Here is a 27,455-nt window from a genome sequence, read left to right as displayed (position 1 = left end):
AAGACCTGAGTAATGGAAGGGCCGTAGCGGATAGAAGCGAAAAGGCTCTCATTCATTTCCCGAGTCTTTGAGGTTTTCTCTTGTGCATGGAGTTGTCCTCGTCACCAAGATTGCTACTTATAAGTGTATAAGCCCGAAGAACCACCACCATGGCGCCAGTTCCCCCGGCCGGCATCTACGTGCCGGTCCCCACCTTCTTCCAGTCCAAGAAGTCGGCAAGTTATAATGCCATCGCATCGCCATACGACGCCGACACGCAGGCGGCGCACTCAGTTTATCTCGCCAAAGCGGGCATCACGGGGCTCGTCGTGCTAGGCAGCACGGGCGAGGCCATCCATCTGACAAATAATGAGCGCTCCGAGATCCTGTCCAGCGTGCGGAAGGCCCTCGACGGGGCCGGCTTCAAGGATTACCCCATCGTCGCCGGCACCGCCACGCAGAACGTGGAGGAGACTGTCTCTCAACTGAAAGGCGCCAAGGAGGCTGGTGCCCAATGGGGCCTCTGTCTCGTCCCGGGCTTCTTTGCGGGCGCTAGCACACAGGAGGGCATCATCCAGTGGTTTACGGCCGTCGCCGACCAGAGCCCCATTCCCATCTTGATGTAAGTCCAGCATTCGTCGATGAGGGGGCCATGTTCTGCCATGCTAGTCGATGTACCCAACTAACACTACTCTCAGTTACCACTACCCCGGCGTCTCCAACAACGTCAAAGTCGTCCCCTCGACATACGCGACGCTCTCCAAGCACCCCAACATCGTCGGCTGCAAGCTCTCGCACGGCGACATGTCGTACCACGCCCAAGTCGCGTCCCACCCGCACATCGACCACGCCCAGTTCCGGACCTTCTCGGGCCTGGGCCAGCAGCTGCTGCCCGTCGTCACGGTCGGCGGCGCGGGCGCCATCGACGGGTGCGCGGGCTTCTTCCCCAAGACGGTCGTCGCGCTGTACGCCCTCTCGGCCAAGACGGTGGGGCTCACCGAAGCCGAGGTCCGCCGCCGCCGCGCGCTCCAGTACAAGCTCAGCGCCATGGAGGAGCTCATCGTGCAGACGGGCACCGTGGGGATCAAGGAGGCGATCAGTCGGCTGCGCGGGTTCGGGGACCCGGATGGGACGCGCTTGCCGCTGCTTGGGGGGTTGCCGGGTGGGGATGCGGCTTGGGCTGAGTGGAAGGAGTGTATTGACGCGATGGAGGAGGAAGAGAACAATCTATGAAGAGGCTGTATGTAGGCTACTTGAAGGTGAATGGGCTCTCATGGGGGGCTTACATCTTTGCTGGATGTTGGCGGGGTTATGTCCGTACCTACATGTACTTGCTCTGAAAATGTTGCTTATGCGGCCAATCTAGGCACCATCTCGTCGGCGTCGCAACGCTACCCCTGAGCTCTTCTTCTACCAACAATACCATCTATCAAGGCCAATACATAACACATATTACGCTATGGCGATCAATGTGTAGCACATACGAGTTTTCATACGTAAATTGGTTGCCCGAATGAATTTGATTTGAACATCGATATATGCTTCCCCATACCATACAATGCTGACTACCCAATCATGCTACAATAACTTCCCATCGCGCCACTATTAAGCTATGTAGGACGGAACGCCTGTAGGCGAAAGCTCCGTATCTTCCGCATGTACTTCTCCTTCGCCAGCCGCATCCTGTGTCTCGGCCGAGGCAGCTGGCTCCGGCGCCAACGTCAGCCCCGGAATCTGACTGCCCGGCGAGGAATTGACAGCCGTCCAGCTCCAAGTCGGAGCACCGAGCGCCGGCTCCGTGGGGTCGTACTCCTCCACAGCGCCGAGCGACGGCGCCTCGGGGTCGTATTCCTGCACAGTGACATCTGAAGCAATCGGTGACTGGGTACGCTGCCGCTTCGTCGGCGATCCCTCCTGCTGGGTGTCGTCGTCGTAGTCGCTCACCAGGCTGAACTTCCGCTTCGCGCTCTCCTCCGCCGCGGGCGGAGGCGTGGAAGGTCTCGCGGGGCTCGCGATGGGTGTGCTCAGAGGCACTTCGACTTCAACAGACTGCGACAGCGGCGTGCTGAGGGACTCCATGGGCGCTTCGGGCTGGGTCTCGGGCTGGACCTCGGGGCTGGGGGCGTCGCTGCGGCAGAATTCGGCACGTTCCCTATCCTCCTCTGATTCGTCTGGTTCCTGCAGTGTTGACCTTGGTACAGGGGGCTGCAGCCGAACAGTAAGTCACCATTGGTCTCCAGTGGGTCATAGTAGAGGAAAACGTACCTGTCATGTGTATCTGAAGAGGCTATGGCTTCTTGAGCAGGCTCGTTGATGATGATGATGTCGACATCGTCGGATCGGGACGAGCGCGGCGAGTGCGGGATTTGCGTTTCCTCCTCCCCCTACGAAGGGGGCGTTTCCACCTCGATCTCGAACTGGTCGTTGCTGAATGTGTTACCCTCAACGGAGAGGTTATCGTCGACGATGGAGTCGACGACGAAGCTTTTCCCGGGTGCCTGCGGATCGAGCCGGTTAGCCAAGTAGCGCGCCGCAGATGACGCCGGACGAGGAATCTCGTTGGGCCATTGGGGTCCTGAGAAGATCGGGGCATCATCATCATCGTCTTCAATCGCTATCACCTCTGGACCCTCCGCCATTTCCACGTCCATGGTAGGTGAACTAACTTTGCTGGATGCAGGCTTGGGGTCTTGCTTCTCCTCTTCCTCCTCATCATCGGCGTCGTCAGCTCCTGCAAGCCGCATAAACGCATCATCAACATTTTGCTGCAAGTCCTCCTCGTCCTCTGAATCATCCAAATCAACGCACGGCAGCCCCATTATCGGCTTCCCCTTTTGTGCAGAAGGGCTGGAATCATCGCTCGCTTCCGAAGCGGTATCGTCGTCCGAATCCGACTGGTTCGCCTCGCTGTCGTCCTCATCGTCGCCCCCGAAGCGAAAATCGCCAATCTGCCCAACGTCCCGCGGCGTCGCCAGCCGGTGCAGCACAAACGCCTGCGGGTCTTCCTTGCCATTCTTGGGCCCCTTGAGCAGCGACAGTGACACACGCGGGGTGAACCCCATGTACCGCCGAACCTGGCGCGACGCGGCGCCGATCATGTCGTCGCGGGCCTTCTCGAGGTTCATGTAGGCGCAGGTCGGCCGCCAGAGGGTCTCGGCATCGTACGACTTGCCCTCGCACCAGAGCTCGACGAGGCGACGGGTGAATTGCTCGAACAGCACGAAGGCCCGCAGGCCGGAGCTGAAGTCGGCGTCTGCGGGCCGGGACGCGGGGGACCCAGAGCTCGCCCTCGTGGGCCGCGCGGTCGTCGATGTTGCTCAGCACGGGCCGGAGAAACTCGGCCATGCGCGCGCGGACGCGGGCGACGCGGGCCTCGGACGCGGGGTCGGTCGTCGACACCGAGGGGTCGACGAAGGCGGAGAAGTCGACGGTGGTGAAGGGGACGCGCTTCTGCCAGCGCGTGCGCGGGTGGTCGTCCTTGCGGAGGTGCAGGAGGACCGTGACGTAATGGTCGTCGTGCGTGTTGACCTGCTGGATGAAGTACTCGTGCTGGCGGATCGCCTTGTAGCTCGTCACGCAGTGCTTCGGGTGCTGCTCCAGGAAGCGCCGGTACGCCGCGTTGTCGTCCGGGCCGATGTCCGCGGGGAAGATGTCGAAGTCATCGGGCGAGTGCCACGTCACGAGGTCCGAGACCTTGGTCGGCAGGTGCTCGTACAGGTACTCCAGGGCGCTCGAGAGACTCTGCGAGGCGATCGCAGCGTCGTAGCGCGTCTGTAGCAGGTTGAGGCCCCTCAACGCATTTTTGGCGTACGCTACGTCCCTTTCCACTGGGATTCGGAGAGTCTTTGGTCCTCTTATGGGAAATGGCAAAGTGCCATCCTCCAGGACAGATGTTCTTGTAACGTTTACCGACTTGTCCGCCATGTTCGCAGTGATTCCAATGGAATTCCCCTTTCCCTTTTACTTCGATGCAATACTCCAAACTTTTGAGCGATTGTGGTTGATATGGGAAATTCCCATGACTGTACCCATCTATCCAACTTTTTAAGTATGCGTGATGGTAGTAACAAGTCATAACACTCGGGATAGTGTGGCTTCCTGCCTTTGTCGTGTCGAGATCTAATAAAGAGGTTACTGATCCGGAGAGTGTGCTATTAGTGGTGGTCCTCTTTGTCCGGCAACAACATAGTCGACCGAAAACCCCTTGTCTTTGGTGTTCGGAGGCTAGTCTGAATGCAGCTTCTATAGAAAGCTCCCTTTATAATACAGTGACAAGTTCCTAACAGCTGCATTGTTTTACCTTGATCTTCAAGTCGCTAGCAGGGGCATCACGATGTTGGCGCATAGTGTATGCTAAGTTTGGTCCGTTTGATTCAACACGGTAATTGGTTCACTTTGTAGCTTATGGTAGTTATAGCTGGGAAGCGAAAAAGGCATTGTGTCGACTGAGAATTCTTCGGGCAGAAGTTGCCCCTGAATACGCTCCAGGAATCCGGCGGACATCCTCAGGGGTATACTAGGAGAGTATACATTTCCCTGCAATCACCACTCAATTGATGGCTTTAGAACTTATATCCGTCATGTAGTATGGTATCGCATGCTATGTCGTTTGATACAAAAGCCGGTCCGTGTTGATCTCCGTGTTCGTCCTCGTCAGGTACTGGATGCCCAAAGACACAGTGCCCACCCCAACAAGGCTCGTGACTCCTGCCGACGTCACGATTCTTCGACTAGGTCAGTGTAGTCTTGCTATAGTGCCTATTTTAGTCCACGGACTTCTTATACCATGATACGAGGGTTGGGCCCCCTCTGCGATCACGTTTCGTTTCTACTCTGTCCCTTCTCCTCTTACACGCCTTGTGTACCCATCCGCAATATACTGACGGTTGGATTATTCCTTGGCAGATCTTAACGGCCACCCAGGTTGCCTCTGTGTCTGCACCCAAAGCCCTCAAAATGGAGCAAACATACGTGACTGCCGTGGAGTAGCCGAAGCTTAACAACAATTGTTTCATCCAACTCAACGGAGACAGTTTCCCTCCTGATATCACGAGGTTTCTATTGATTTCAAAGGCTTAACTTGATCCTCCCTTGTTTCGCCTGAAACAATTTCTAAAGCCGTCAGCAACCCCGGGAGCAGAATCCTAAAACATATGTCGAAAGATCCATCTTGGACAGTCACATACACACAAATATCCAATGATTCGCCAGCAGCAGGTTCTGTCAACCGAGTCCCGCCTTTTCATTCCAGCAAGCCGCATAGTCAGGTCAAGCCAACACCATGGAATTAAACAGGCACCGTGCCTTCAAAAGCCCAGACCCCGGTATAAGCCGGTTCTGTCTCGGCATGGCCGCCATAGCGTTTACAGCTATTCTCATGGCCCGCCACCGCCGCGACCAGACATTCGAGCCACGTGTGCCAAAAGAAGAGTATGCCTTCTTCTGGGCGAAGCTGCTCGGAGCCTTCGCCCAGGCGGCTCTGTTGGTCATCCATGGAGACTTGTTGCCCTTTGAACCCTTCGGGCGGTGGGTTCGGTATGAGCAAAAGCACGGCGGCAACTTCTACCGGGCCTCACCCCTCTGCGCGGGGGTAGTGGGCGTATGCGCCGTGCTCTTGTACAATGTCGTGTTTGGCGGCCAAGATTTCCCGCAATAGTTCTGGGTCTACCAGGCTGAGATGTGGTTCTGGATCTGCTACTGGGGTGAATGGTGGATCGCACTACTGGGGTGCGCAATGGATGATTTGGGATGCTGAACGGAGTCTCTCGCGTGTTGGAGTATCGAGGGAACACTCCCTAGAGTCACATGCGGCACAAACACTGGTCCTGCACTTTTCTCTCTAGGGAAACGCTACAGCCAGACCTTGATTCTAGACCGCTCCGAGTGTTTACACTCCAAGAGTACTGCCGTGATACACTATTAACAAATAGCCCATCGCAATCAGCCAACGAACGCTCTTCTCTAAAAACACTTCTAATGCTCTCATCTCAAGGCTGATAAAATCCTCTCTCCCCCGTTTATCAACAGATTACTGGCATTGCGAGTAGTATTCATTGCTCACAACGCACTTGTAGGACCCCGAGCACGCCGTGCAGCCCTTGAAGTCCTTGCCGCCGCACTGCCCCCACTGGGCGACGGGGCTACAACCGCCTCCCTGCCCGGGATTGGCCGTGGTGGTAGGAGCGGGCGCCTTGGTGGACGTGACGATGGTGGTCGGGGCCGCTTTCGTGGTGGTGGGCGCGGGGTTGTTGCCGCCGGCGCCGCAGGTGAAGGGATCGGGGCCTAACGTGTAGAAAAACAAATCATCATCAGTTGGGATTCTCATCATGGTCGTGTATGCTCTGTCGGGGATAAGGTGGGGAGTTTGGAAGGCCAAGGGGACTTACCGGGAATCACGTAGCTGCTGCTCCCCATGGAGTAGATGTTGATCAGCAGACCAGGGTCGTTGGCCTATGTAAATCATATTTGTGTCAGCGGTCGATGATGCGGGTTGTGTGGCAAGAGAAATAACAGAGTTAGCATACCTTGTAGATGCCCGGGATACTGTATGTTTGCGGGGACGTAGTGGCCTTTCCTCCCTTAATGTTGATCTGGGCACATTCCATCTATGAGAGATCCCATGTAAGTAAGAGCATCGAACCGGGCAGAGATGCGTGGTACATGACTTACGTAGAGCTGGGCACCACCAGGAGATCCAGCAGCGTGCAGAGCAATCATCTCGGCTCGGAGGAGGTACTGGCCATCGGCCAAACAGTCCGGGATCTTTATGGAGTGAAGACCGCCATTCTCGATGACCTTCGAGGTACCCCAGACGCCGCCGTTGAGGCCATCCTGTTGGATCTTGAACCTGATGAACACTTAAGTCAAATGCCGTCATAATCTCAGTACGTTCATAGAATCCCCAGGAGTTCTACTCACCATCCATTACCCGGCCCCGCAGCCGACGTAGCACTATCCACCTTCTTTAAGTACGCCAGCGTCGGCCCCTTGTGCGACGCATCCATGACATCGTCGGCGCCCGACGTCAGCGTGTGCCGCCAGACGGCGGTCACGGTGCTGCCGGCCTGGACGTCGATGATCTGGTCCGAGGGCGTCGTCGGGTTCGGCGGCCCGTTGCAGGCCAGCGAGTCGGAGCTCACGTCCTGGATGGGCCCGTCGTACGACGGCGCCCGGATCCCGTGCGAGACCGGGTACGTCGTGCCGCCGCTCTCGAGCTGGACGAAGATGGTGTGGGCCGAGGTGAGCGAGGCGGCGCTGGCCGCGAGGCCGAGGAGGGCGTGGGTTCGCATCGTTGTGTGGGTGTTCGGCTTCGGGTCGGGGGAAATAAGCTGCTGGTCGGATGGAGGTGTCGTTTGGCTGGCTTCAGCTGCTTGAATGGGAATTGTTCAGATCACAGAGATGGAGGGTAAGGAGACGATCGAATGGCGATCGCCAGATATAAATATCGTCGGAGCGAATCACTCAGGCAGGTATGGATGGGTGATCACATCGCGCGTCCCGCCATTCCCACCCTTCCCCACGCAGTCGCTTTCCTTGCTGTGCGTCCTACCGTTCCAAGAAAGATTCCTCCAATCGGTGCCGTCTAGGTCACCCCCATCAAGGCTTAGCTTTCCAACCAAGCCCTTATGGCGGTTCCGTGGGCGCCGAATATGAGGTGACAAGTGTGCAGCAGCGGAGCCCGGAGCCACGACGTCCGGCGTTCGGATTCGGCAAGGCGCCACGGCATCACGCGAGCGAAATTCCGCCGCCAAGCCAAGTCATGCCACGTTCGATAGGCACCACATGGGCTGCAGATGCCTTGCCAGACAGGTGGGATTTGACAAACGTTAGTATGGACATGCAGCGCAGTGCAGATGACATGACGGTTGCTCGTGAGAAACGGCGCAGCTGGCGTCTTGGCATATCCACTCGTTCGGCCCCGTGGCCCGGATCTGCGTGCGGACGCGAAGGCTTGTATCATCTTCATCTTCGAAAGCACAACCTAAAGCTGATAAAATGCCGAACGTTTTGGTTTCTCTTACTTAACTCCAATAGGCCAGGATAATTCATAACAACAACAACAACGTCGGTCAAATAATTAATTGCTTATTCTGGGTGTCTTATCATCTTTTTTTACTATCTACAGTTCAACGCCAACTCAGCGAAGGTGGCTTGGCAACATTTGTTGCAAAAAGCCATGCTACACTTCCGGTTTACGTATGGTTAGCAACTCGCATTTGTTGAACACAAAGAACTCGAATCCACATAACAAAAGTCGATATCAGGATGCCAATAATGAAATTGAGAAGACCAGGAAATAATTGATGTGTTCAATCGCTTTGCAGCTGTATTGATTTGGGTGTTTGAGTGCTATGTTGTTGCTGCTACTCAAGCTGCAAAAGCAAAGACTGAACTAAGTGCCCACCACCGTCCCTCATGTCACCTCCATGAAGTGACATGTTGTATGTATGAATATTTCCAATCTCAATGTTTCCAATTTCCCATGCCAAAGTCCCATGTCCCATATCCCAAATCCTCCAATATTGCCACGATGCTCCCGCCTTGTGTTTATTTATGTCTTGTTGCCTCGGTGGCTTGCCTTGTAGATACCGGTCGGTCTTGAAGATTGCTTGGTCTGATATGTTCATCTTCTAAGTTAGTAATTGATTGAAGGAGGAGGAGAAGTGATGGAATAAGTATCTTACCTTGAAGGCGGGTGAAGCATCGCCACCATAATCCTTGATGAGAAGCTGACTCGGTTTGTTTTAATGACTTACCCAAGACTCCAATTTCCACATATCAAACAACTGTATTGGACATGACCAAGCGAGCATTTACCCGTCACAGTGACCCTCGTGTTCCTGAACCCCAACCATGCCAAAGACGCGTTCCGTGTTGACATTAAATCATCTGAACTCTGCGGAGGTGCTGTACCGGAGTACGCTCGACTTACGAGACCAGGATGAAGTCGCGTTGCGCAGAAGAGCCATTGCGCAGCCACGAGGTGACGCTGGTGTTCTGATTTGCAAAGCTTGCCAAGGTACTGACGAGATTGGATAGGAGAGGACGTACTGGGGATGTGCGGGCAGGGTAACTGAAGCAAGGCCAGGCTTGCTGAAGATGATGTAGTGGAAAAGGAAGTGAAGGGTGGTCATGTGTGAGAGCTGTGGGAGGAGGAGAGTGGTTAGGTTGAGGAATGTCTTGCCATGTTGAGAAGGGGTGAGTTGAACTTACAATGTATGGTTGAGTCAGCTTGCGTGAGACGACATCTTGATCATTGCTTCTGATGTTTGTTGTTGAAGGTTGCATGCCAATGTTGTTGTGGTAATGTGGTAGTGTGGTGGTGTACCAAGGCAAGGTTGATGTTGGCAAGTGGCAAGTGGCATGTGTGGTATGGCGTGCCAATGTTGAAGGTGGAAGATGGAAGGTGGAAGCAATGATGTGTTGAAGATGAAGATGCTTGATGAAGATGGTACTTGATCAAGTTGGTGAAGGTCCTTGATGAAGAAGGATGATGAAGAAGAGTAATGATGATGAAGGAAGATGATGAAGCTTGTTGAGGATGAGGAAGCTTGATGTTGGTTGAAGTCCCAAGTGTCCAAGGAAGAGGATGGATGTTTGGGTTGCTTGATGATGGAGGGAGGGAGAAGTTGGGAACTGGGGAGGAGAGAAGAACCCTTAAGTAGGTTTCCAGAAGGGCAGAATGGGGTCCGCAATCAGTAAACATTGAATGCAAGAGGGCACGACAACATGGCTGGCGATGTCAGGTCCTCAGGCAGAAACAAAATGCTGGGTGGGGAATTTTCTGATTGGTCCAAAACGTTTCTGGTCCCCTAACCCACAGCAGAGCCGCACCTTACTCGGGTGGGTCAACAGGGACCGCCCCGATTCCTGATTTTCTGATTGGTCCATTTACTTCAGCTGCCCTCCTCTGAGGCACACCTCGTGTGGATTTTCCTATTGGCTCTCCCCAGATCTGTACCGAAAATGGTTAAGTGCCTTCGGGCAAGGGAGTGATCCACAGGTACTTGCTACCAGGCGTTTGCTTGGCCTCGCCTCACCTATGCCTCACATTCAGTGCCATATGAGATCATCTACTGCTACCTAGCTACTGACACGAGCTGGATGTCTCATGCTGTGATGATCTGTGCCACTACGCTGTGTAACTCGAGGCTCACTGTTCTCAAGACCAAGGACTTGATAGCCAGCCGCCTTTCAGCGGCATCCTAAATTCATCTATGGTCCCCCTATGATGTTCGACGATCCCTTCTGGTGGCCAGCATGCCAGTCATGCAGCACGATGTTCTAATGCTTGCTTTCTAAGAGACGAACAAAGCTCTCGCCGAGCATATGCTAGTTTATGTACCTGATATCATTCTTGCTGAACTTTGCCTTCCTCCTGATATCTAAGAATAGGATGCTGGGTAGTCAAGAGGCACTCGACATCGTTTACACTCACAATCCAGAATACATGCTTAGCTCCCTTCGTAGTTTACTTAGGCCACCATCCCAGCCATCGCCCCAGCCAAGATCCAATCTCGTCGTTGTATTTGTGTATAGAAGGAGTACCATCTAGACATGGAGAAGACACCGTCCCTTGCCTCGTAGGCAAACAGTCAGATTCATTAATTAATTGTATTATTTAACTACCACACTATCGTACTTGGAGGCTTCTAGGTGTTTGCCGTACACGGCATCGCAACCATGGGAAGTTTAGTCACACAAGGTTCGTAGTGTGCTTCAAAACGGGCTCGTCGCATTGCTAATGCCGCTGTAGAAGTTGATCCACTTGAAGATCTCCGTGTGCCAGACTAGGCTGTTCTCGGGCTTGAGTGTCAAGTGATCCTCGTCGGGGAAACTGAGGAACTTGCTTGGAATGCCCTTGGTCTGGAGCATGTTGAAGAGGAGGATGCCCTCGCTGATGGGCAGGCGGTAGTCGAGTTCGTTGTGCACAACGAAATGGGGAGTCGACCACCGGTCAGAGTACAGCAGCGGGTTCCAGTCGTAGTAGGGCGAGCCGGGAACCATGCCGCTAGCGTTGTAGGGGCCGAGGTAGTCGTGGTTCATAAACCACAGTTCGTCGCTGTTATAGGCGCCCAGGGTTTGCGTGACGCCGTCGTGGGTCACGAGGGACTTGAACCATTGCCCCATCTCCTGTCCGGCGATCCTGTCGAGGTGTTAGCCACATATCCATAGTACTAGCAGGATACGATGGAGTAGCATAGGGGTTCTTACCAGTTCGTCATGTATCCACCAAAGGAGGCACCAGCTTCGATGCCACGAGTGGTGTCAACATAGTCAAGCGTCTCGTTGACGTACTTCCAGGCGTGGACCAAATCCCAGTAGGGGTATGAGCCCCATTTCCCAGCGATCGCGTCAGTCAGATTCTGGCCCCAACCGAACGACGCAGTCGGGTTCGGCGCAACAACAACGTAGCCCTGGTCTGCCCAGGTCTTGAGGTTCCATCGAAGTGACCATGAGCTTGCCCAGCTTCCTTGAGGACCTCCGTGGACGAGGAATGCGAGGGGGTACTTCTTGGTCTTGTCAAAGCCCTCGGGATAAACGATCCAGGCTTGCTGCTTGATCTCGGAGCTGTTGGTGGAGTAGTAGAATTCCGAAACATCTTCGGGGCCAAGACCAACAAGTTCGGGGTCTACCTTGTTGGCCTGGAAGTAGGTCTTGAGTGGCTCGCCAGTAGTGGAGACGGTGTAGATGTCGCGGCTGGACCAGATCTTAGAGTCCGAGACGATTAGGCCGTCCGGGATGATGTGGAACCCAGTCGGTGTGCCCTCGTCCGTGATGTTCTTTGGTACAAAGTCATCATTGGCCGTCGTCGGAATGGAGAAGATGCGATCGCGACCAAGATCAGACGCTTGGACGAACACGGTCTGGCCATCTTTGGCCCACTCGAGCGAGGCAGGGGAACGGTCCCACTTGCCGGCGAGCTTGGTGATCTCGGCGTTCTTGGCATCGGGATTGGCAATGTACAGAATCCTGCGGTCGGACTCGTAGTTGATACCGTTCTGCTGGAAGTAGGCGATCTTGTCACCCTTGGGTGAGAATTTGGGGCTCGTCGAGTATCCTTCAGCATCTGTGTATGGAGGGGCTCCGCGGGGATTGAGAAGTACGGCGTCCTCTGATGATCCCGTGAAAGGGACAAGGTAGAGCGGGGTGCTCGTGTAGTTGGACAGAGGCAGGTCAATATCCTTGGACCTGAAGACGAGCTTGCTTCCGTCTGGTGCCAGATCGTAGTCACCCGCATCGCCTTCGGTGTCGACTGGGCTCTCGGCACAAGTAACGTTGCAGATGCCAGTGACATAATTGGTCAGTTTGCCATCGAAGGAGAAGCTGTTTCCAATGCTGTAAGTTCCATTGCTGGGAGCAATACTCTTCAGAGTTCCGCCAAACACCGCATACTTTTGCGGCGTAAGCCAGTGATCCTGAAAAATGATCAGCTGTGGTTGCAGAAGTCGTCTGAAACGATCCAGTACTCACCCAGAGTCGGGGATAAATGGAGGTGTAAATGCGGCCTGCACTGGCTGGCTTGGTAGCAAACTTCTCGTTGTACGCAGTTCCGTTGGGATAAGCCAGGCCCGAGAGAAGGAAGTTGATGTCGCCGGATGAGGTCGACGCCGCCTTGAGGCCGGAAAGCGGAGCTGGGATCGATGCCACGAGCTTGGCATCTCCGATCGCCAAGGCATCACCGGCATACAGGCTTACTCCGCCGTCGTCTTCCGCGTTCGTGCTATTGAGGTACAGAATTGACGATGACGTAGGGCCGATGAAGACGAACTCCGAGATGGACTCGTCTCCTTCCCAGTCGCTAATTTCACCAGTCTTCAAATCCAGCTTGGCCCACTTGGATGAGGAAGTGTGGTTCTCGAAAGAGTACTTGGAGATGGTGAGGAGGGCAAATTCCTAGAGGGCGTTAGTCAGGCTCGACCGAACGGGAAACACAGTGTTGCAGGCATTCGAGACATACGCCAGTAGGGTTGGGAATAGCGTCACCATAGCGGTTGGCCGAAATCATGCCCTCTGGGGTCAGCGCTGCGACACTGGACAAGCCAGCATAGAGCGCTAGCGCGCATGATACGAAGCCGCGTCCCATGATGGTGTTGCTTCTTGAGTCCCTTGTCTCGGATGACAATTGACTGAGGTGGGAGGAAGGAGGTCACTCTTGGTCACTCTTGGTCAAGCTACAGAAAAGGAACCGGAGAGACGGATTCGCAAGGCAGGCACATTATATATAGGTTCAGGTGATGAATGTATTATATGCACCTTCCCGCCTTACCTATCAACGGCCCTTCCTAGGTAATACGACCCAGGGAAGCGGCTCACCACAGGGCCGAAAGCATTACATTACGTCTTTGAAGTTCCCGCCCGTAAGCCATCGCGCGGGGTACCATGCGGCGTAGGACCCGGAACAGCATCCCCTTGGTGATTATCCAGCGAGGCTGGTCTGACCTGCCTATCGCAATCTGAGCCATGAAGTCGCGGCAGGGAAGTAACAAGAGACCTTCCTATTCTGGCCACGGTTGAGGGAATATTTGAGATAGCAATAAACGGGGATGGCGCCATTGGATAACGATGTGACGCAGGCTTGGCAGTAACGCCAGAACATCAATTCCGCTTACCGCCTGGCTGCCTGCATGTTCCAATGCATGTATCTAGAAGTCCCGGCGCCGGGGTTCGGCTCAGTGCCTCTTCGGTCATGCCATGTTTTTCATCTTTTGATCCGATGTACGGCAGGCACGTCTGGGTCTCCGTAATCATGAATGGTGGGGAAACGGACACACCAGTCCAAGAGACGTGCCTTTGACTTGGAAGTCTCCGGACCAATCGGATATGAACACCAAAAAGCTACAACACACGAACAAAAGCTTCAATTGGGATATGTCGTATTGGTGGCTGTTGTTACAACTTTTGACACTGGTTGAATAATGGCGGCTGTCGAGTGTCTCGTCAATATTGTTACTAATACTGATCAAACCATACTGCGGGGACGGTTTTATCGGCCCGGTAACTGTTGGGTTACACGGCATAACCCCGCCCTGGAAAGTCAGCCCGCTCTGACTGTTTTTAGAACATTGTCTCTCAAGAGTGTAAACATCGAGCGTGATTTTCTATCAGACGAGGAATTGTAATGATGCAAGAAGAAGTCATGAAGGGCTTGAAATGAGTTGGCCATCTTAACTGGAAGAAGACCATGTCGCAAAGATACTTGTGGCTCATACATCACGCTCCGAAGCAGCAGCAAGAGATTGCGTTTGGAGAGATGGCAGCGCTTACGAGTTGACAATTGGCTCCAATGTTAGATCTTCCAATTGACGAAACTGTCATATTACACGTAGTTAGAAGCATGTCTCTTTTACCCTTGGATCGCATCTAGATTGGTTTGCCCGATCTTCTGGCCTCTCGCCGCTCTGACTAACCCACCCAGCCAGTCCTGGTGACCTAACAGCATCTTATTCGGCCTCACCTCTGCCAGTTGAGCAGCAGGCTTCCCAATTTGGCTTTCCTGGGTCAAGATTCTCACCCGCCCGCCCTCGAGGTCCTCAACAAGCCACGCGTGGTAGACTTCGACGCTCTCCTCGGGGTTGGGAGCATCCAGCTTCGCGGACCAGGCGATCCGGCACGGCTGCTGTTGCTGCTGCTCTGTTTTTCCTGTCGGTGATGTTTTTTGAGGCGGCGGCGGCGGCACGCATTCTTCGACGGGACACGTGAGGACGGGGAACCCGAACGTGCTGAACTTGAAGACGTCGCCCTTCTTCAGAATCGGGCCTGACTCGGGCTCCGTGATCTGGGACACGTTCTTGTAGTAACTCTCCCACTTGCTGATGTTCGCGAGAAGGTCCCAGATTTGCCGCGCGGTCAAGCCCTTGGCGATGACCTCGTTTGAGACGAAGTTGTCGGTGGTTCCGGGCAGAAAGTGTTGAGGCCAAACGATGGCCGATTGAGTAGGGCCAGCCATGTTGAATTAATATTAAGCGTGAAGTAGCTAGTAATATTGCGAAGAGTTATCACAGTTGGAAACCTTTATAACACCCATACCAGATTCCGGAGACTTTGACGAAGGCTTTACAAATCAAACAGTCATGACGTCAGCCCACTTACGCTGTACCTAACTTGGGAATCAGAGTGATAGAGCCAATGAACATATCGTAAAGCGGCATGATGTTTTGTCATTTATCAAGTAGATATATACAATGGGTAGGTTGTGCTACGGAAACGCTTAGTAACTGCTTTGCGGTGGAAGCACAGCTCCGTGAACGTGTTAGTCGTCATGTCCTGCCTTCTTCTCCCCATCCCAACTATCGCGCTCCGCCATCAGATCCACCATGTCCTCCGTATCCTCGTCCTTACCGGGCCAGAGCACGTCGCCGCGCCAGACGGCGACGACGTTCATGACGGCGACGAGGACCCAGACCGCGACGAGCACGGCCGTGACGGCGGGCACGACAATGTCCTGGATGGAGGTCGAGTCGATGGCGATGCCGATCTTGTACATGCCCATGGTCAGGCCCGCGTTGGGGAAGATGAAGGCCCACCAGCTGAGCGCGAAGCGCATCTTGCGCGCCCCGCGCAGCGTCGACACGACCGCCTGCGCGCAGAACCAGAAGCCCAGCAGCCAGACGAACATGGCGGCCGGGATCGACATAGCCTTCCACAGGTCCCCCGTCGGCACCCTCGAGTGGATGTCCAGGTACGTCGTCGGGATCACCTTGGGCGCCAGCATGCCGAGGCTGGCCAGGGTAGTCGCGGTGTAGCCGGCCGGGCCGACGGCCACGAACATGTCCGGCCGCTTGCTCGGCCGGGGCAGCGCGCCGCTGATGAGCCGGGTGAAGTAGACGGTGTACATGATGAAGGCGAGGCTCCAGCCGAGGCCGGCGAAGAAGATGCCGCCGATGAGCATGGGCGCGGCCGAGTCGACCCGGGCCACGGGCCGGCCGCTGTCCTTGAGGATGACGGCCGCGAGGGGCCCCATGATGATGAAGGGGTACGCGGGCAGGATCCAGGTCGGCATGGCCGCCTTGGCGATCTGCAGCCGCTCCTCGCTGAAGATGACGTGGTACTGGAAGATGACGAGCTGCAGCGCGCTGGCCGCGTAGATCCAGAAGCACGCCTCGAGCGTCATGTGCAGCCACAAGGGAGACTCTTCGCCAGTGATCCGGATCACCACGGGGACAACATACTGCTGTGTGCCGTATAGGATCAGAGCTATGGAGACCCAGAAGGTGCCATAGAAGAAAGACTGTATTGAAAAAGGGATGTTCGTTAGCCGTTAATCAAAAGGGAGAGTCAAACATCGCTGCACTTGAAATTTTCAATATTGTCATACAATCATCTTATCTCAGGTATGCGAACAGCCATTATATACTTTTGGCTTTTCTTGTGTCCTTCTTGCATTGCTTACCTCGTGCGGGTGATGAAATGAAGCCTTCAGCGTAGCAGGTCTGATCCAGAACCGGACACAGATGAGGAAGCTGAACAGGTAAAACAGCAGTAACTCCAGAATGAAGAACGTCTGGCCGACCTTCCGCAGGATGGTGTGGCGCAAGTCGGTGTCGTAGAAGGGCGACTCCCCGTCCTGGGTCCCGAGCAGCGCGGCGAGGGCGCCCGTCGACATGACGCACTCGAACCACGGCCACGTAAAGTGCGTGATCCGCTCCCGCAGCGACACGTGCGGCGAGGTGAAGCCATTCTGGCGGCGGTACTCGCTGAGTTGCGAGAGCCGTAATATCGAATCCACGTCGGACTGGCGTTTCTTGGGGACATACAGGTCGCTGGCTGCCTCTTCGATGCGAAAGCTCGGCATTCGCTGTTGGAGTCTCCAGTTCGTCGACCCTGGCCATCTCTGGTGCTCCATCGTGGACGAGTAAGGTAGATGATATGGCCCCCCTTCTTAGTAGTATTATCAGGGGCGGGCCCTCTCAGTTGTTGTTGTTGTTGTTTAAGGGGTTGTGATGATGCGAGAGGTCAGAGGCGATGGAACAAATTCATGACTGGATTTGAACATTAAAAAACGATTGCTTTACTTGTACATATGTAAGCGGTTCATCATGGATATTCTCGTTCTCTACTGAGTCAGAAAAGTTTATCCAGCTCGGTTCGTTTTCGCTCCCCCGTTTCGGCGTGTCGGACGAAGCTGTCCGTGCCGGCCGTATCTTCACGATCTTGTCTCGCTATCACCCCATCTTATGGATTTCAGCTTGCTTGTCAAGTATGGTCTGAAGAGTAGAAACCGGCCTCTAGAACAACCAGAACATCGGATATCTTCAGATCCGGGAGGGTTTACGCCGTCGAGGTCTTGAGTTTCTGTCATTCCCTCAGCGGGCTATTATACGACCCAGCATGCACATGTTCAACACCCTTCGCTAGATATCTTTGTTCGAGTAACATCGCTAAGCTAACTGCTCGTGGGTAGTATGAATCGTAAGCTCCCTGCTCTTCACCCCGTAGTTGGAAGTCAAGAGCATACTTAATTACGGAGGGCCCCCTCGCTTGGACTGGCCAATACGCATATATCTCTTGGCTGACGTGGGTTGCCGGTTGGTTTGTTGCAGTGAACACGTGGCCCTGGGGAATTCGCATCCGAACACTTTGAACGCATACTGTCAACCGTACTTTGGACCCGGAAAGCTGTTTCCAGCATCACCAGATGAACATACAAGCCTCACTCTGAAGTATCACACGGTGGCTTATGCATATGAAAAGTGAGGCGCAAGCTGTTGGGTATACAAAAGATGCAGTCGTCTAATTTTCGCAAATCCCATCTCATTCGAGCGTCTCTTTCGAAACCCGTCATCCAGGCCAACCAGAATTGGATGACTTTTACGAGACTATATAGCACGCCACGTCATGATTGGAATAGATCGTTGACCCAATTGAGTTCTGGCATATCAGCCACATTATACAACATTTGTTCGTTGACAGAGATTCACGGAGCAGTATTGAGAAGCAGGTGTGTTGTCAGATGTTCTATTGATCCGACTAAAAAATGAGGTAGCTCGAGATGTATCATCGATCGAGGTGCCCTATACAATGCAATTCCGTTGCATATATCAAGTTGTTGTCGTCATGCCATGTCTCGTTAAACGCCAGTGATGTGGTACAATTCCAATTCCCTGTCCGCCTCGCGCCTAGTAGTTGTTCGTTTGCCTTGGTGAAATCAAACGCCATAACTGCCTTGGTTGTTGTGTCCAAAGTGAAGAGTGGACTTATTTGGCGGCGGCATCCTTGGGGGGACCGGACAGGTTGTCCTTGCCCTCGCGGCCGACGTTGCTCAGGTCGGCCTCCTTGGTGGAGGCGGGCTCGCGCAGGCCAGAGGAAGAGGCATCGCCAGTCGAGATGTCGCTGGAGACGCCGCCGGAGCCGACGCTGGTGGCGGAGGCATCAGCGCTGTTGAAGTCGGACTTGACGGGGGGCTCCTCGGGCAGGGGCAGGTTGGAGCGGACCTCCTCGATCTTGTCGGCCTTGGACTGAGTCATTGTGATGGGCTGGTGAATAGAGTTAGTGACTGGAGTGAAGTAAGGCACTTCATACCCGCCGATGGTGGGGTATGGCGGGGTGAGTTTGACGGAGGTTGCGAATGACGTAGGGCATTGTGAAGCAGGAACATTACTAGGTTCGGCCAAAGACCGTTGCCATAATGTTGCATTTCCACGATGGCCCAGCTACAAGAGCCGAGCCTCTTGAAAAAGAAGTCGGATGCCAATAGAGTGCATCGTCTGATATTGGGCGAAAGGGAAGCAGGGCTGTAGAACTTACTGTTTGTGTTGACGTTTGGTTTGGTGGGAAAATGGTTGATGGAATAGTATTCCTAGAGTTGTGTTGGTCGTGTGATGGGTTGCTTTGTTGGATGGATTGGAGTAAAAGACCAGAGAGGGAGGTTCTGGCCAGTCCTTATGTATGTAGAGAGTTTGATGTTGAGCTTCGTTGCGCCTCTACGCGCGTCCGGAGCTCAGCTCCGATTAATCGTGTACACTGACGTCACTAGTACTGACGTCAAGCCTGTGGAGAGCCTCACTTGACACTTGAGCGCTGTGGCGGGGTTGCGGGCAGTAACGCGGGACTATTCAGCAAAACCTTTATTCAGGTACCCAATACGAGTTACCAATTGACAGCCTTGAGCGTGTCAGCCCGACCTGAAAGCGCGGTTGGTAACCCACTGAAGACGTAATATTGGCCGGCAAAACCGCTCGTCGTTGGGGCAGATCTCGATTTATTGTCGATATTGAGGGGCAACCGACCCTGATAGTGCACGATCTTCGCCCGATTACACCCATAACCAGGCAATTGTATGGGATCTAAGGTGACGCGAGAACCGGATTTTCAGGTTTGTCCTGGCTGAGCTGCAACCAACTCAAAATATCTCACAGATGCTTCTCGAAAAGACTAGCAAACATGCAGCTTGTTCTACGCCATTTTTTTATGCTTAGACAGTTTATTGATATCGTGAGTCTAACACCGCCAACGCCATACCATCATTCATTTCAAATTGACCATTTCAAGCGAGTCTTTTGTCTGTCTCGGCACTGGTAGCCTGACCTCCCTCGTCTGGATTGAGGTAGTTTGCGTCCTCGGCCGCCTCATACTCGGCAATTAGGTCCGTAACAACTTGCCGAGATTCGTCAAACTCGTCGAGGTTCTCAGAGAAAGGTGATGTCTTCTTGTAAGCCTCGATGAAGGCATTGCGTTTCCGCATGAAGTCATACGAACGGACTATTCGTTTGAAGAGCTGCAAAGTAATTAGTTCGTTGTTTTGCTCCGGACGCACGCCCGAGATTCTACTTACCGTTGCGATGCTGGTGTGATTTGCCAGCATGAGACCACTGACCCGGTGGCTCATGGGCACGTAAGGGCTGCGCTTTGTCAATGCCACCTGAATGCTGGCAGGGCCCCATGGGATGAAGGTCGCCAGTCTTCGCTCGCGAATACGAAGCAGACTCTTGTGAACATCGGTCGGATCAACCTCGCCCTGGATGACGTTGAGGATGGAAATGTAGCAGCTTTTCTTGCCAGGCTGTGTAGAGACCATGCGATTCTTGGGCTGCAGCAACCTCCGCATAACATCGAGAACTGTAGTCTTCCGCACCGTCTTGGCTTGCTCGACTTGGTCGCCCGTAAAGGGGGTATATGCTGTCATTAGGAAATGGCATCGCGGCGTGGGAATCAGCGAGGCGAGAATGCTGACCAAATCATTATGCATGTAGCCGGGGTATCGTAAGGTCGTGGTACTGGCGGACATGACTGTCGAAACCAGCTGGTTCGTTTGCTGGAAAGAGGGCTCTTGAACGTGCAGGCGGTCGGCGGCAATGCTGGATAGAGCACCGTTGTCAAGGACTACCACGGAGTCGGCATTCTGCGTCAGTCGGCGCATCGCGAGGATACTGTTGTACGGGTGAACCACAACGTTATCGCCCGTGGCAGTAGTATCCGGGAAAACCGAGTACGTCTGGATGATCTTCTTGGGGAATCTGTCGTTCATTCGCTCGAGTAGGAAGGAGCCCAGGCCTGAACCTGTGCCACCTGCTATAGAGTGAAGCAACATGAATCCCTCCAGAGAATCACTGCCGTCCGCTTCGCGGTCGATCATCTCCATGATTTCCTCGTGCACCAACTCGCCCGTCTGGTATCCATCACCCCAGTTGTTACCGGCTCCTATGCCGTTCTTTCCAACGAAGAAGTTCTCGGGATTGTATATGTTCTTGTACGGGCCGGTCTGTATACCGTTGATGACACGGGGTTCGAGATCGATCAAAACTGCGCGCGGTATGTATCGGGTGTCGTCGCTCTGGTAGTAAAAGACATCTTTGCGGTCACCGCCCTCGGTCGCAAAGTCCTCTAGGTTGCCATCTTGGTTGATACCGTGCTCCTGACACAACTGCTGCCAGAATTGACTACCGACTACCAAGAGATGTCAGTACTGATCGGTCCATCGCTTTCTCTGGTACTCGTTTGAGACCGTCTTGACGTGGATAGTGACGCGGACTAGGTGGGGGTCGAGGTTTAGGATGTAGAGACTGACTGCTGTTGCCGCACTGGCCGGCCTGGATGGTTATAATTTCCCTATGTGATGATCCGTCAGAGCAGGTAATCTAGATTGTGGGTTTCCTGGATGCGTACCTGGGCATCACCGCGACATCGAGCAAGCTCAGAGCAGAGGATGGGGATACTTGAGACCGGTAATTGTCAGGACCAATCCATGCCAACTTCCAGCTTAATTGCACGCGTCTAGAGAGCTGTTTGGGCTTCAACTATCTTATCGCGTAGCGCGTCTTGTACGCTAAACAATATGAAGTACCTCGCACCTTCCGCTGTAAAGTGACGGCAGGGTATTTTTGATAGGCCAATTCGCCTGCCAACTCAACAGGAGGGGTGGGTGTCCAAGGCACTGTCCTGGTAGCCAGGGGTGCAATCTGTGTCGCTTAGCTCACCATTTGATTAGCATGTGGCTGTAGGTAGCTCCTGTCAGCGGCAATATGCAACGCAAGCGTAATAGTCACATCCAACAGTGTCATACCAACATCACACATCAAATGTGTATTTTCGCGACCTGAGAGGAGCTGACACGCTTCCATCTGTTTTCTTTCCGCCCACCATATATCCGTAGTAAATCTGGAGAGTCACCAACATCCAGTGCATCAACTGCTCTCCTCGTTGCGACATCCTTGATGCCATGGCCTCGTTGAAGTTTTTGTTCGTTCTTGTATCCCATACTTTGCCCACCGGCAGTACCCGGCTTCAGCCACCAGGCATATGACAAGCTGCGACTTGCAAGCGGCGTCCTGATCAGCAGCGCTCCTTGTTATGAGGACTGTCAAACAACCACGATCATGGTCTCCGGAACGAGTCCGACGTGAATTTGGGTAGGATTCTTGTTTCAGGGTCCTGGATTGAGTCTAGCAAATCAACCAAATCAAACCAGCAGCCAACAAGGGTCATCGTGATGGTCCTAATGCAACGACAATGTGGTATGAATACTGGGCCACGGCATTTTGACGGCAATAATGCAGCCCGCTATAGTGAGGATGGGCGCCGGCAACCCTTGCAATATCACCATTGACAGCTCGAACCTAAACGCTGCCGACGCTGCAGAGTACCCTTGATACATAAGGGCAACCCAATCGCCACGGACTTAAATGGATTCACCCCCCTCGGTTCACCATGTCAGCCCCCGCGCGTTTTGTCTTGTTGTTGTCGCACTTTTTGGGCAGAGACAGATCCAGCCTCCAACCTGCTAATTCGGCCAATAATCATGGCTGATTAGTCCCTGCCGCGGGCTCTGTCTGGGTGTGTCTTGAGTCGACCTTCTAGACCGCGAGAGGGCATCGGCTGCCGTTTTTACTCATTATTATATTTCACCCTTGATAAGAGTCAATTTCCCCCTACTTTGTGTATTACTTACTGCCTACCTACGTTACGTACAGACTCCCACCAGTGGGCTTATTGGCGTTTTCTTCTTCTTTTTCTTTTGACTTTTTTTTTCTTCAACCGCTCTGGCTCTTTCATTGCCTCGGAATTTCTGCTTAATTCTAGTCCTCTAACACACACCCGTCCCATACGAAACGATACGCGGATATTTTCTACCTGTAACTCGTCGATCGGGCATTTGTCTTGTTTCCCGCCCCCACATCCAATCAGTTGCAGGGTCCGGCTCAATCCAAGTGCCCAGGCGCTGCTGCAGGAGACAGGAGAAGCAGGGACGGGCTTTAGTGCGCTAAACAACACTCGAGCCCAGGCCGGGCCCATTCCCCAGAGTCAGCATGCAGGACCAAAATGTGGCAGCGGCACCCTTTTCGAGATCTGCCAGCATTTCTGGATCCTCTAGTCGTCGCAACAACAACAACGGCCACAGCAGCAACAGCCTTACCGCCAACCACCCCGGCCAACGATCCAGGCCCAGCACCAGCCACGGCGAGCACGAAGGATCCGCACAGCCCGCGAAAGAGAGGCCCCGGCTCCTCGCCAAGGACCGCGACCGCAAACCTTCCTTCTCAGGCCTCGTGCGCCGGGCCTCATTCTCGGGGGAAGCGCCGCGGCAGCGTATCGAACGGGAATGCGGGGGGACAGAATATAGTTGACGACACTGCACCGCCTGCCCTTCCCGAGCACGCCCTCGCCAATGCTGCCAAGTTCTCGAAAGAGTACGAGAATACCTCAGCGCCATCGCCTGCCTCCGTCGACTCGTTCAGCAGAATGCTGAGCCGCAGCACTGCACCCACCTCGAATGGATACAGTAACGCCGCTCTGTCGCCGCCGCCGCCAATGGAAAGAGGAGGCTCTGTGAGCGCCCAGGGAGGACTGGGGCCGCAGAGTGAAAGTTCTATAATATTTCAGCACATCCAAGAGATTGCGAATAAGAGGATATCTACATTGGACTATTTACGCAAGGCGTACGCAAACCCTCTCACCTGCATGCATCTGGTGCAAGGGAGTTATTTTTCGCTAACTATTTCCCTCGTAGCCACGAAGGTCGCGTTTACTGGTTCAACACACTGCTTTTCGACAAACCTGACTTGGCTCGCATGCCCTACTTCGACTCGCGGAAACTGGCGCGTCGCGCGACCAATTACCTCCTCCTCGGACTCTCCTTACCTACCGTTGTCGACCTCAATTCGTCCACGCCGCTCGAGTTCCTACGGTCCCTCAACACCCTCCTCAACGAGTTTGAGTCCTTTCAACAGATCCACACCGAGAACGGCATCAATGCCTCCTCGCTCTCTCGCGCGCGCTTACCCCAGATGTTCCGCCGCGGCCCCGGGGGCAGAGGGCGAAGGACCTCGGGCGCCGGCGACCTGGGGTACATCCCCGAGGGAGGCGGCGAAGGCGGTACCATGGGCGGCAGCGGCGGTCTCGGGAACCAGACGCCCACGTCGGTCATCTCGTTTGGGCTGGGCGGCGAGGGCAACGACCTGCTTCCCGGGGAGGAGTACACGCATCTGCTCACGCCCAGTCTGCCCTTCGACCCGGACTTCTTCGAGACATTTGCTACGCTTTGTGATGTGCTTATCGACTGCTACACAAGGCTCATGAGCTTGATACCCAGCGCCCGGGAGTGCACGCCGCCCATCGCAGAGCTCTTCACCAAGGCTGACGCCAGAGTGCGCAAGATCATCATCCAGGGCGTGGTCAAGGAGTTCGAGGACTCGAGTCGGGCTGGGCTCAAACAAGAGGTCAGCAACGTCAGTAAGGTCGTCTTGGGAGGGTTGATGTAAGAAGGATGAATACCACGTAGTGTCGGGATGGGATGGGACCGGACTGGAGATATGTGTCTTTGGGTGGGCAGCGATTTACTCTTGGTTCGAAGGGATAACGGCGTTAGATGAGGGCACGTTAGGGACGTTACTATATCACGAAAACCATTGTATATACGATGGAGGGCACACATCCAACTTTATATACAGTTGCTCCGTACAGAGAATCCAAGTTAACTTGTAATCGGTTCATTTCAATCGTTGTATTATGGTCTTCAGGTTATCACGTATGGAACGATGGAAGACGTAATCAAAGTTAAGCATAGTTTGCATTGTACTTCTTGTATTCTATCTGAACACCGTATCTCAACTATCTATGGGATTGGGAAAAGACAATTTGACACTCGCCAAATATGTCTGCATATTATTCAACCAGAAGGATGAATGTTCATCAGATACCATAACGCATTTGTTGGTCGTCGTCGACACTTTGTGTCTCGGTGCTTGACTCTATAAATGGTTCTCATCACATGAACGTAAAACCCCCAGTGCCCGCATGTTGGATGTAGAAGAGCGTCGAAACGCGTCAGATCAGAGTGATGAAGGCGGGGGGCTTCCCACGAAGCCCAGAGTGTAAAACATATCAGATCCGAAGCGTTCCTCGGCACCTTCAATCCTCGACAAAAATCAAGAATATGACTTGAAGCCCCCCTCGCACCAAGAATAAGCCCCGTCGAGTTGCCACCAGCTTCAACACGAGGCTGAAGACCGGAGGTAATCGCATAACTTTTGGATCTCGACTAGATGGTTCCCAACCCAGCCTTGTAGCACCTCCCTTCCAACTCCAGGCGGCCAGAAAGTCACCATCCGCACCGCCACACGGTCGTCACAAACCCTCGGCCCGACACGAGAAGAGGCGGACTCATATCTTCGTCCGTTGGGGCTCAACCCGCCGTAGCCAAGAGATGCGACATTGTGCAGCAGCAACGAATGATTTTGGGATAACAATCCGGGGCAGAGAAGGGAAAGGGAAGAAAGGCGGGAGGTACGGTAAGCCGCTGTGCTTTTATGGCGGCGCGTTTCCGCTGTTCTTTTCTTGCAAAAGCAAGAAAAGGTGTCCGGGGACTTTCTCCCAAAGCTTTGTTCAGAAGGGAGAGATCTGTGAAAGATCTCTCTGTGTGTAGCTTCGATAGCGATTTTTCGGACGAGGGGTGGCTTGAGGGAGAAAGGAAAGAGGAAGGAAAGGCCTTTGGCAGAGCTTGGTTGAATTTTTATACAGAAATTTCAGAATGGACCTGAAGCTTAGGTGGGTCCGCCTGCCTCAAGAATCCACTAAACTTTTGCATGAGGCAGGCAGGCATGTATGCAGATAGGCGGCATAATGCAGCTACTTGATAATGACCAGAGGAGTAGAATGAATACACCTCCAAATCTAAGATGGAAGTATTAAAAAGACTTGTACAAAATTAAAAATGCAGTTCTTCCTATGTAATCACGCATGCCAGTGGAATCATTTGCGTCTTGTCCATGTGCCAGAAAGGCCAACCTGTAAGCAGTGTCATATTCAGCGGACTGGGATGCAGCTATCAGGTATAAGTACCTACCCAGCTCCGCCAGTTCGAGTCTTATCGTTTATCCGGGTGCTGCTCCCTTACCTTAATTTTTGGTCAATTGAAAGCTCCCAACCTACGCGATTGACCTGGCGCGACGAGGGTTTCTAAGCTGGTTAGGCCTACGACCGAGACAACAGCCTCGCATTTCAAATTCTTAGGAGCATCATCACTTCAGCAACATCCTTAAACGCAACCCACTGAACTTCTGCCGAGTCACTTCGCCCAAGATAGCGTCTTCTCAGGGGAAATTTTAGAAGCAATTCAGCAAGATGTCGCTGTTCGGCTCTGCTGCTCCTGCGGCGTCCTCGACCAACACCCAGGGCGACCTGTCCAAGGACGTCGCTCTCAACCAGCCTCCCGAGGACACGGTCACCGACCTCGTCTTCTCTCCTACCGCCGAGATTTTGGCCGTCTCTAGTTGGGACAAGAAGGTGCGCGTGTACGAGATCGACAATTCGGGACAAAGTCAAGGAAAACATGCCTACGACCACGATGCCCCTGTGTTCAGTGTCGACTTCTCCAAAGTAGGTTTCTCTTGCGGAACTTTTCTCTCCTCTGCTTGCTATCAACAGGCTTACATGACCCGTACAGGATGGCACGAAGCTTGTGTCCGCCGGCGCCGATAAAATGGCCAAGCTCTGCGACCTCGGCGGTAACCTCCAAGCGCAACAAGTAGCCGCCCACGACCAACCCATCAAGTGCGCCAAGTTCTTCGAGTCACCACAGTCGAATAGCACCATGTTGGTCACTGGAAGCTGGGACAAGACAATCAAATACTGGGATCTCCGACAGAGCACGCCCGTCGGCACCGTCACCGCGCAGGAGCGCATCTACTCGATGGACGTCCGCAACAACCTGCTCGTTATCGGCACCGCAGACCGCTACATCAACGTCGTGAACCTGCAGGATCCCCTCAAATTTTACAAGACGATCCAGAGTCCACTGAAGTGGCAGACACGGGTCGTCAGCTGCTTCACCGACGCCTCGGGTTTCGCGGTGGGTTCTATTGAGGGCCGCTGCGCCATCCAGTACGTCGAGGAGAAGGACGCGACCTCGAACTTCAGCTTCAAGTGCCACCGTGACCCGCCGCAGGGTAACGTCACCAACGTCTACAGCGTAAACGATATTTCGTTCCACCCGCAACACGGCACCTTCTCGACGGCCGGTAGCGACGGTACCTTCCACTTCTGGGACAAGGACGCTAAGCACCGTCTCAAGGGCTACCCGACCGTGGGCGGCAGCATCGTGGCCACCACCTTCAACAACTCCGGCAGCATCTTCGCCTACGCCGTCGGCTACGACTGGAGCAAGGGCCACCAGGGCAACAACCCGCAGTACCCGAACAAGGTCATGTTGCACCCTGTCCAGGGCGACGAGTGCAAGCCGCGCCCGAGCGTGAAGAAGCGATAGAAGAGCAACGACGTGCTGCGGATCCAGGATTTGGTGTAATCTGTCGTTTGGATCAGCCCTTAATACAAAAAGAAACAGCGGAATTCACACACGGCAGAGGCGTTTACGGATTATGGCATGAGAAATGATTTTAGTTGCAGTCGTCGCAGAAGCAGTTTGCTTGCCTCCATAGGAATACCATTTGTCATAGAGATTCTTTGTTTGTTCTGTGACTACTAGACTAACCTGGCTCATCGTATTTTTTTCCGTGATACTGCACCACAACCGCCTTAAGGTT

At 53.9% G+C, this 27,455-nt stretch overlaps 13 protein-coding genes across 13 annotated transcripts; 4 read left to right on the top strand and 9 right to left on the bottom strand.

Moving 5' to 3' along the window:
* Window positions 1-149: 149 nt before the first annotated feature.
* On the top strand, window positions 150-1,212 carry PG986_011178 (uncharacterized protein; the record flags this gene model as incomplete). The annotated part of the gene is made up of 2 exons (XM_066847400.1): window positions 150-601; window positions 678-1,212. 2 exons carry the CDS (start codon window positions 150-152, stop codon window positions 1,210-1,212), a joined length of 987 nt encoding a protein of 328 aa, XP_066696891.1.
* A 372-nt stretch (window positions 1,213-1,584) lies between these two features.
* Window positions 1,585-2,251, bottom strand: PG986_011177 (uncharacterized protein; the record flags this gene model as incomplete). The annotated part of the gene is made up of 2 exons (XM_066847399.1): window positions 1,585-2,150; window positions 2,245-2,251. 2 exons carry the CDS (start codon window positions 2,249-2,251, stop codon window positions 1,585-1,587), a joined length of 573 nt encoding a protein of 190 aa, XP_066696890.1.
* Window positions 2,252-2,363: 112 nt separating this feature from the next.
* PG986_011176 (uncharacterized protein) lies at window positions 2,364-3,903 on the bottom strand (the record flags this gene model as incomplete). Its single annotated transcript, XM_066847398.1, has 2 exons — window positions 2,364-3,188; window positions 3,247-3,903. 2 exons carry the CDS (start codon window positions 3,901-3,903, stop codon window positions 2,364-2,366), a joined length of 1,482 nt encoding a protein of 493 aa, XP_066696889.1.
* A 1,357-nt stretch (window positions 3,904-5,260) lies between these two features.
* On the top strand, window positions 5,261-5,635 carry PG986_011175 (uncharacterized protein; the record flags this gene model as incomplete). The annotated part of the gene is made up of 1 exon (XM_066847397.1): window positions 5,261-5,635. One exon carries the CDS (start codon window positions 5,261-5,263, stop codon window positions 5,633-5,635), a length of 375 nt encoding a protein of 124 aa, XP_066696888.1.
* Window positions 5,636-6,007: 372 nt separating this feature from the next.
* Window positions 6,008-7,268, bottom strand: PG986_011174 (Endoglucanase ii; the record flags this gene model as incomplete). The annotated part of the gene is made up of 5 exons (XM_066847396.1): window positions 6,008-6,261; window positions 6,366-6,429; window positions 6,504-6,584; window positions 6,649-6,826; window positions 6,898-7,268. 5 exons carry the CDS (start codon window positions 7,266-7,268, stop codon window positions 6,008-6,010), a joined length of 948 nt encoding a protein of 315 aa, XP_066696887.1.
* A 1,262-nt stretch (window positions 7,269-8,530) lies between these two features.
* PG986_011173 (uncharacterized protein) lies at window positions 8,531-9,113 on the bottom strand (the record flags this gene model as incomplete). The annotated part of the gene is made up of 3 exons (XM_066847395.1): window positions 8,531-8,576; window positions 8,912-9,001; window positions 9,031-9,113. 3 exons carry the CDS (start codon window positions 9,111-9,113, stop codon window positions 8,531-8,533), a joined length of 219 nt encoding a protein of 72 aa, XP_066696886.1.
* A 1,585-nt stretch (window positions 9,114-10,698) lies between these two features.
* PG986_011172 (uncharacterized protein) lies at window positions 10,699-13,066 on the bottom strand (the record flags this gene model as incomplete). The annotated part of the gene is made up of 4 exons (XM_066847394.1): window positions 10,699-11,125; window positions 11,194-12,398; window positions 12,454-12,876; window positions 12,941-13,066. The coding sequence occupies 4 exons, from the start codon at window positions 13,064-13,066 to the stop codon at window positions 10,699-10,701; spliced, it is 2,181 nt and encodes a 726-aa protein (XP_066696885.1).
* A 1,260-nt stretch (window positions 13,067-14,326) lies between these two features.
* On the bottom strand, window positions 14,327-14,929 carry PG986_011171 (uncharacterized protein; the record flags this gene model as incomplete). The annotated part of the gene is made up of 1 exon (XM_066847393.1): window positions 14,327-14,929. One exon carries the CDS (start codon window positions 14,927-14,929, stop codon window positions 14,327-14,329), a length of 603 nt encoding a protein of 200 aa, XP_066696884.1.
* Window positions 14,930-15,232: 303 nt separating this feature from the next.
* On the bottom strand, window positions 15,233-16,825 carry PG986_011170 (uncharacterized protein; the record flags this gene model as incomplete). Its single annotated transcript, XM_066847392.1, has 2 exons — window positions 15,233-16,210; window positions 16,373-16,825. 2 exons carry the CDS (start codon window positions 16,823-16,825, stop codon window positions 15,233-15,235), a joined length of 1,431 nt encoding a protein of 476 aa, XP_066696883.1.
* Window positions 16,826-18,176: 1,351 nt separating this feature from the next.
* On the bottom strand, window positions 18,177-18,446 carry PG986_011169 (uncharacterized protein; the record flags this gene model as incomplete). Its single annotated transcript, XM_066847391.1, has 1 exon — window positions 18,177-18,446. One exon carries the CDS (start codon window positions 18,444-18,446, stop codon window positions 18,177-18,179), a length of 270 nt encoding a protein of 89 aa, XP_066696882.1.
* A 1,019-nt stretch (window positions 18,447-19,465) lies between these two features.
* PG986_011168 (tubulin/FtsZ family protein) lies at window positions 19,466-21,092 on the bottom strand (the record flags this gene model as incomplete). Its single annotated transcript, XM_066847390.1, has 4 exons — window positions 19,466-19,696; window positions 19,754-20,865; window positions 20,987-21,027; window positions 21,085-21,092. The coding sequence occupies 4 exons, from the start codon at window positions 21,090-21,092 to the stop codon at window positions 19,466-19,468; spliced, it is 1,392 nt and encodes a 463-aa protein (XP_066696881.1).
* Window positions 21,093-22,737: 1,645 nt separating this feature from the next.
* On the top strand, window positions 22,738-24,176 carry PG986_011167 (uncharacterized protein; the record flags this gene model as incomplete). The annotated part of the gene is made up of 2 exons (XM_066847389.1): window positions 22,738-23,354; window positions 23,426-24,176. The coding sequence occupies 2 exons, from the start codon at window positions 22,738-22,740 to the stop codon at window positions 24,174-24,176; spliced, it is 1,368 nt and encodes a 455-aa protein (XP_066696880.1).
* Window positions 24,177-26,037: 1,861 nt separating this feature from the next.
* PG986_011166 (uncharacterized protein) lies at window positions 26,038-27,178 on the top strand (the record flags this gene model as incomplete). The annotated part of the gene is made up of 2 exons (XM_066847388.1): window positions 26,038-26,292; window positions 26,360-27,178. 2 exons carry the CDS (start codon window positions 26,038-26,040, stop codon window positions 27,176-27,178), a joined length of 1,074 nt encoding a protein of 357 aa, XP_066696879.1.
* Window positions 27,179-27,455: the final 277 nt, after the last annotated feature.

The sequence above is a fragment of the Apiospora aurea genome, assembly GCF_038362705.1.
Source record: "Apiospora aurea strain CBS 24483 chromosome Unknown utg000007l_segment0_segment0, whole genome shotgun sequence".
Lineage (NCBI taxonomy): Eukaryota > Fungi > Ascomycota > Sordariomycetes > Amphisphaeriales > Apiosporaceae > Apiospora > Apiospora aurea.
This window is presented reverse-complemented; position numbering and strand designations above follow the sequence as displayed.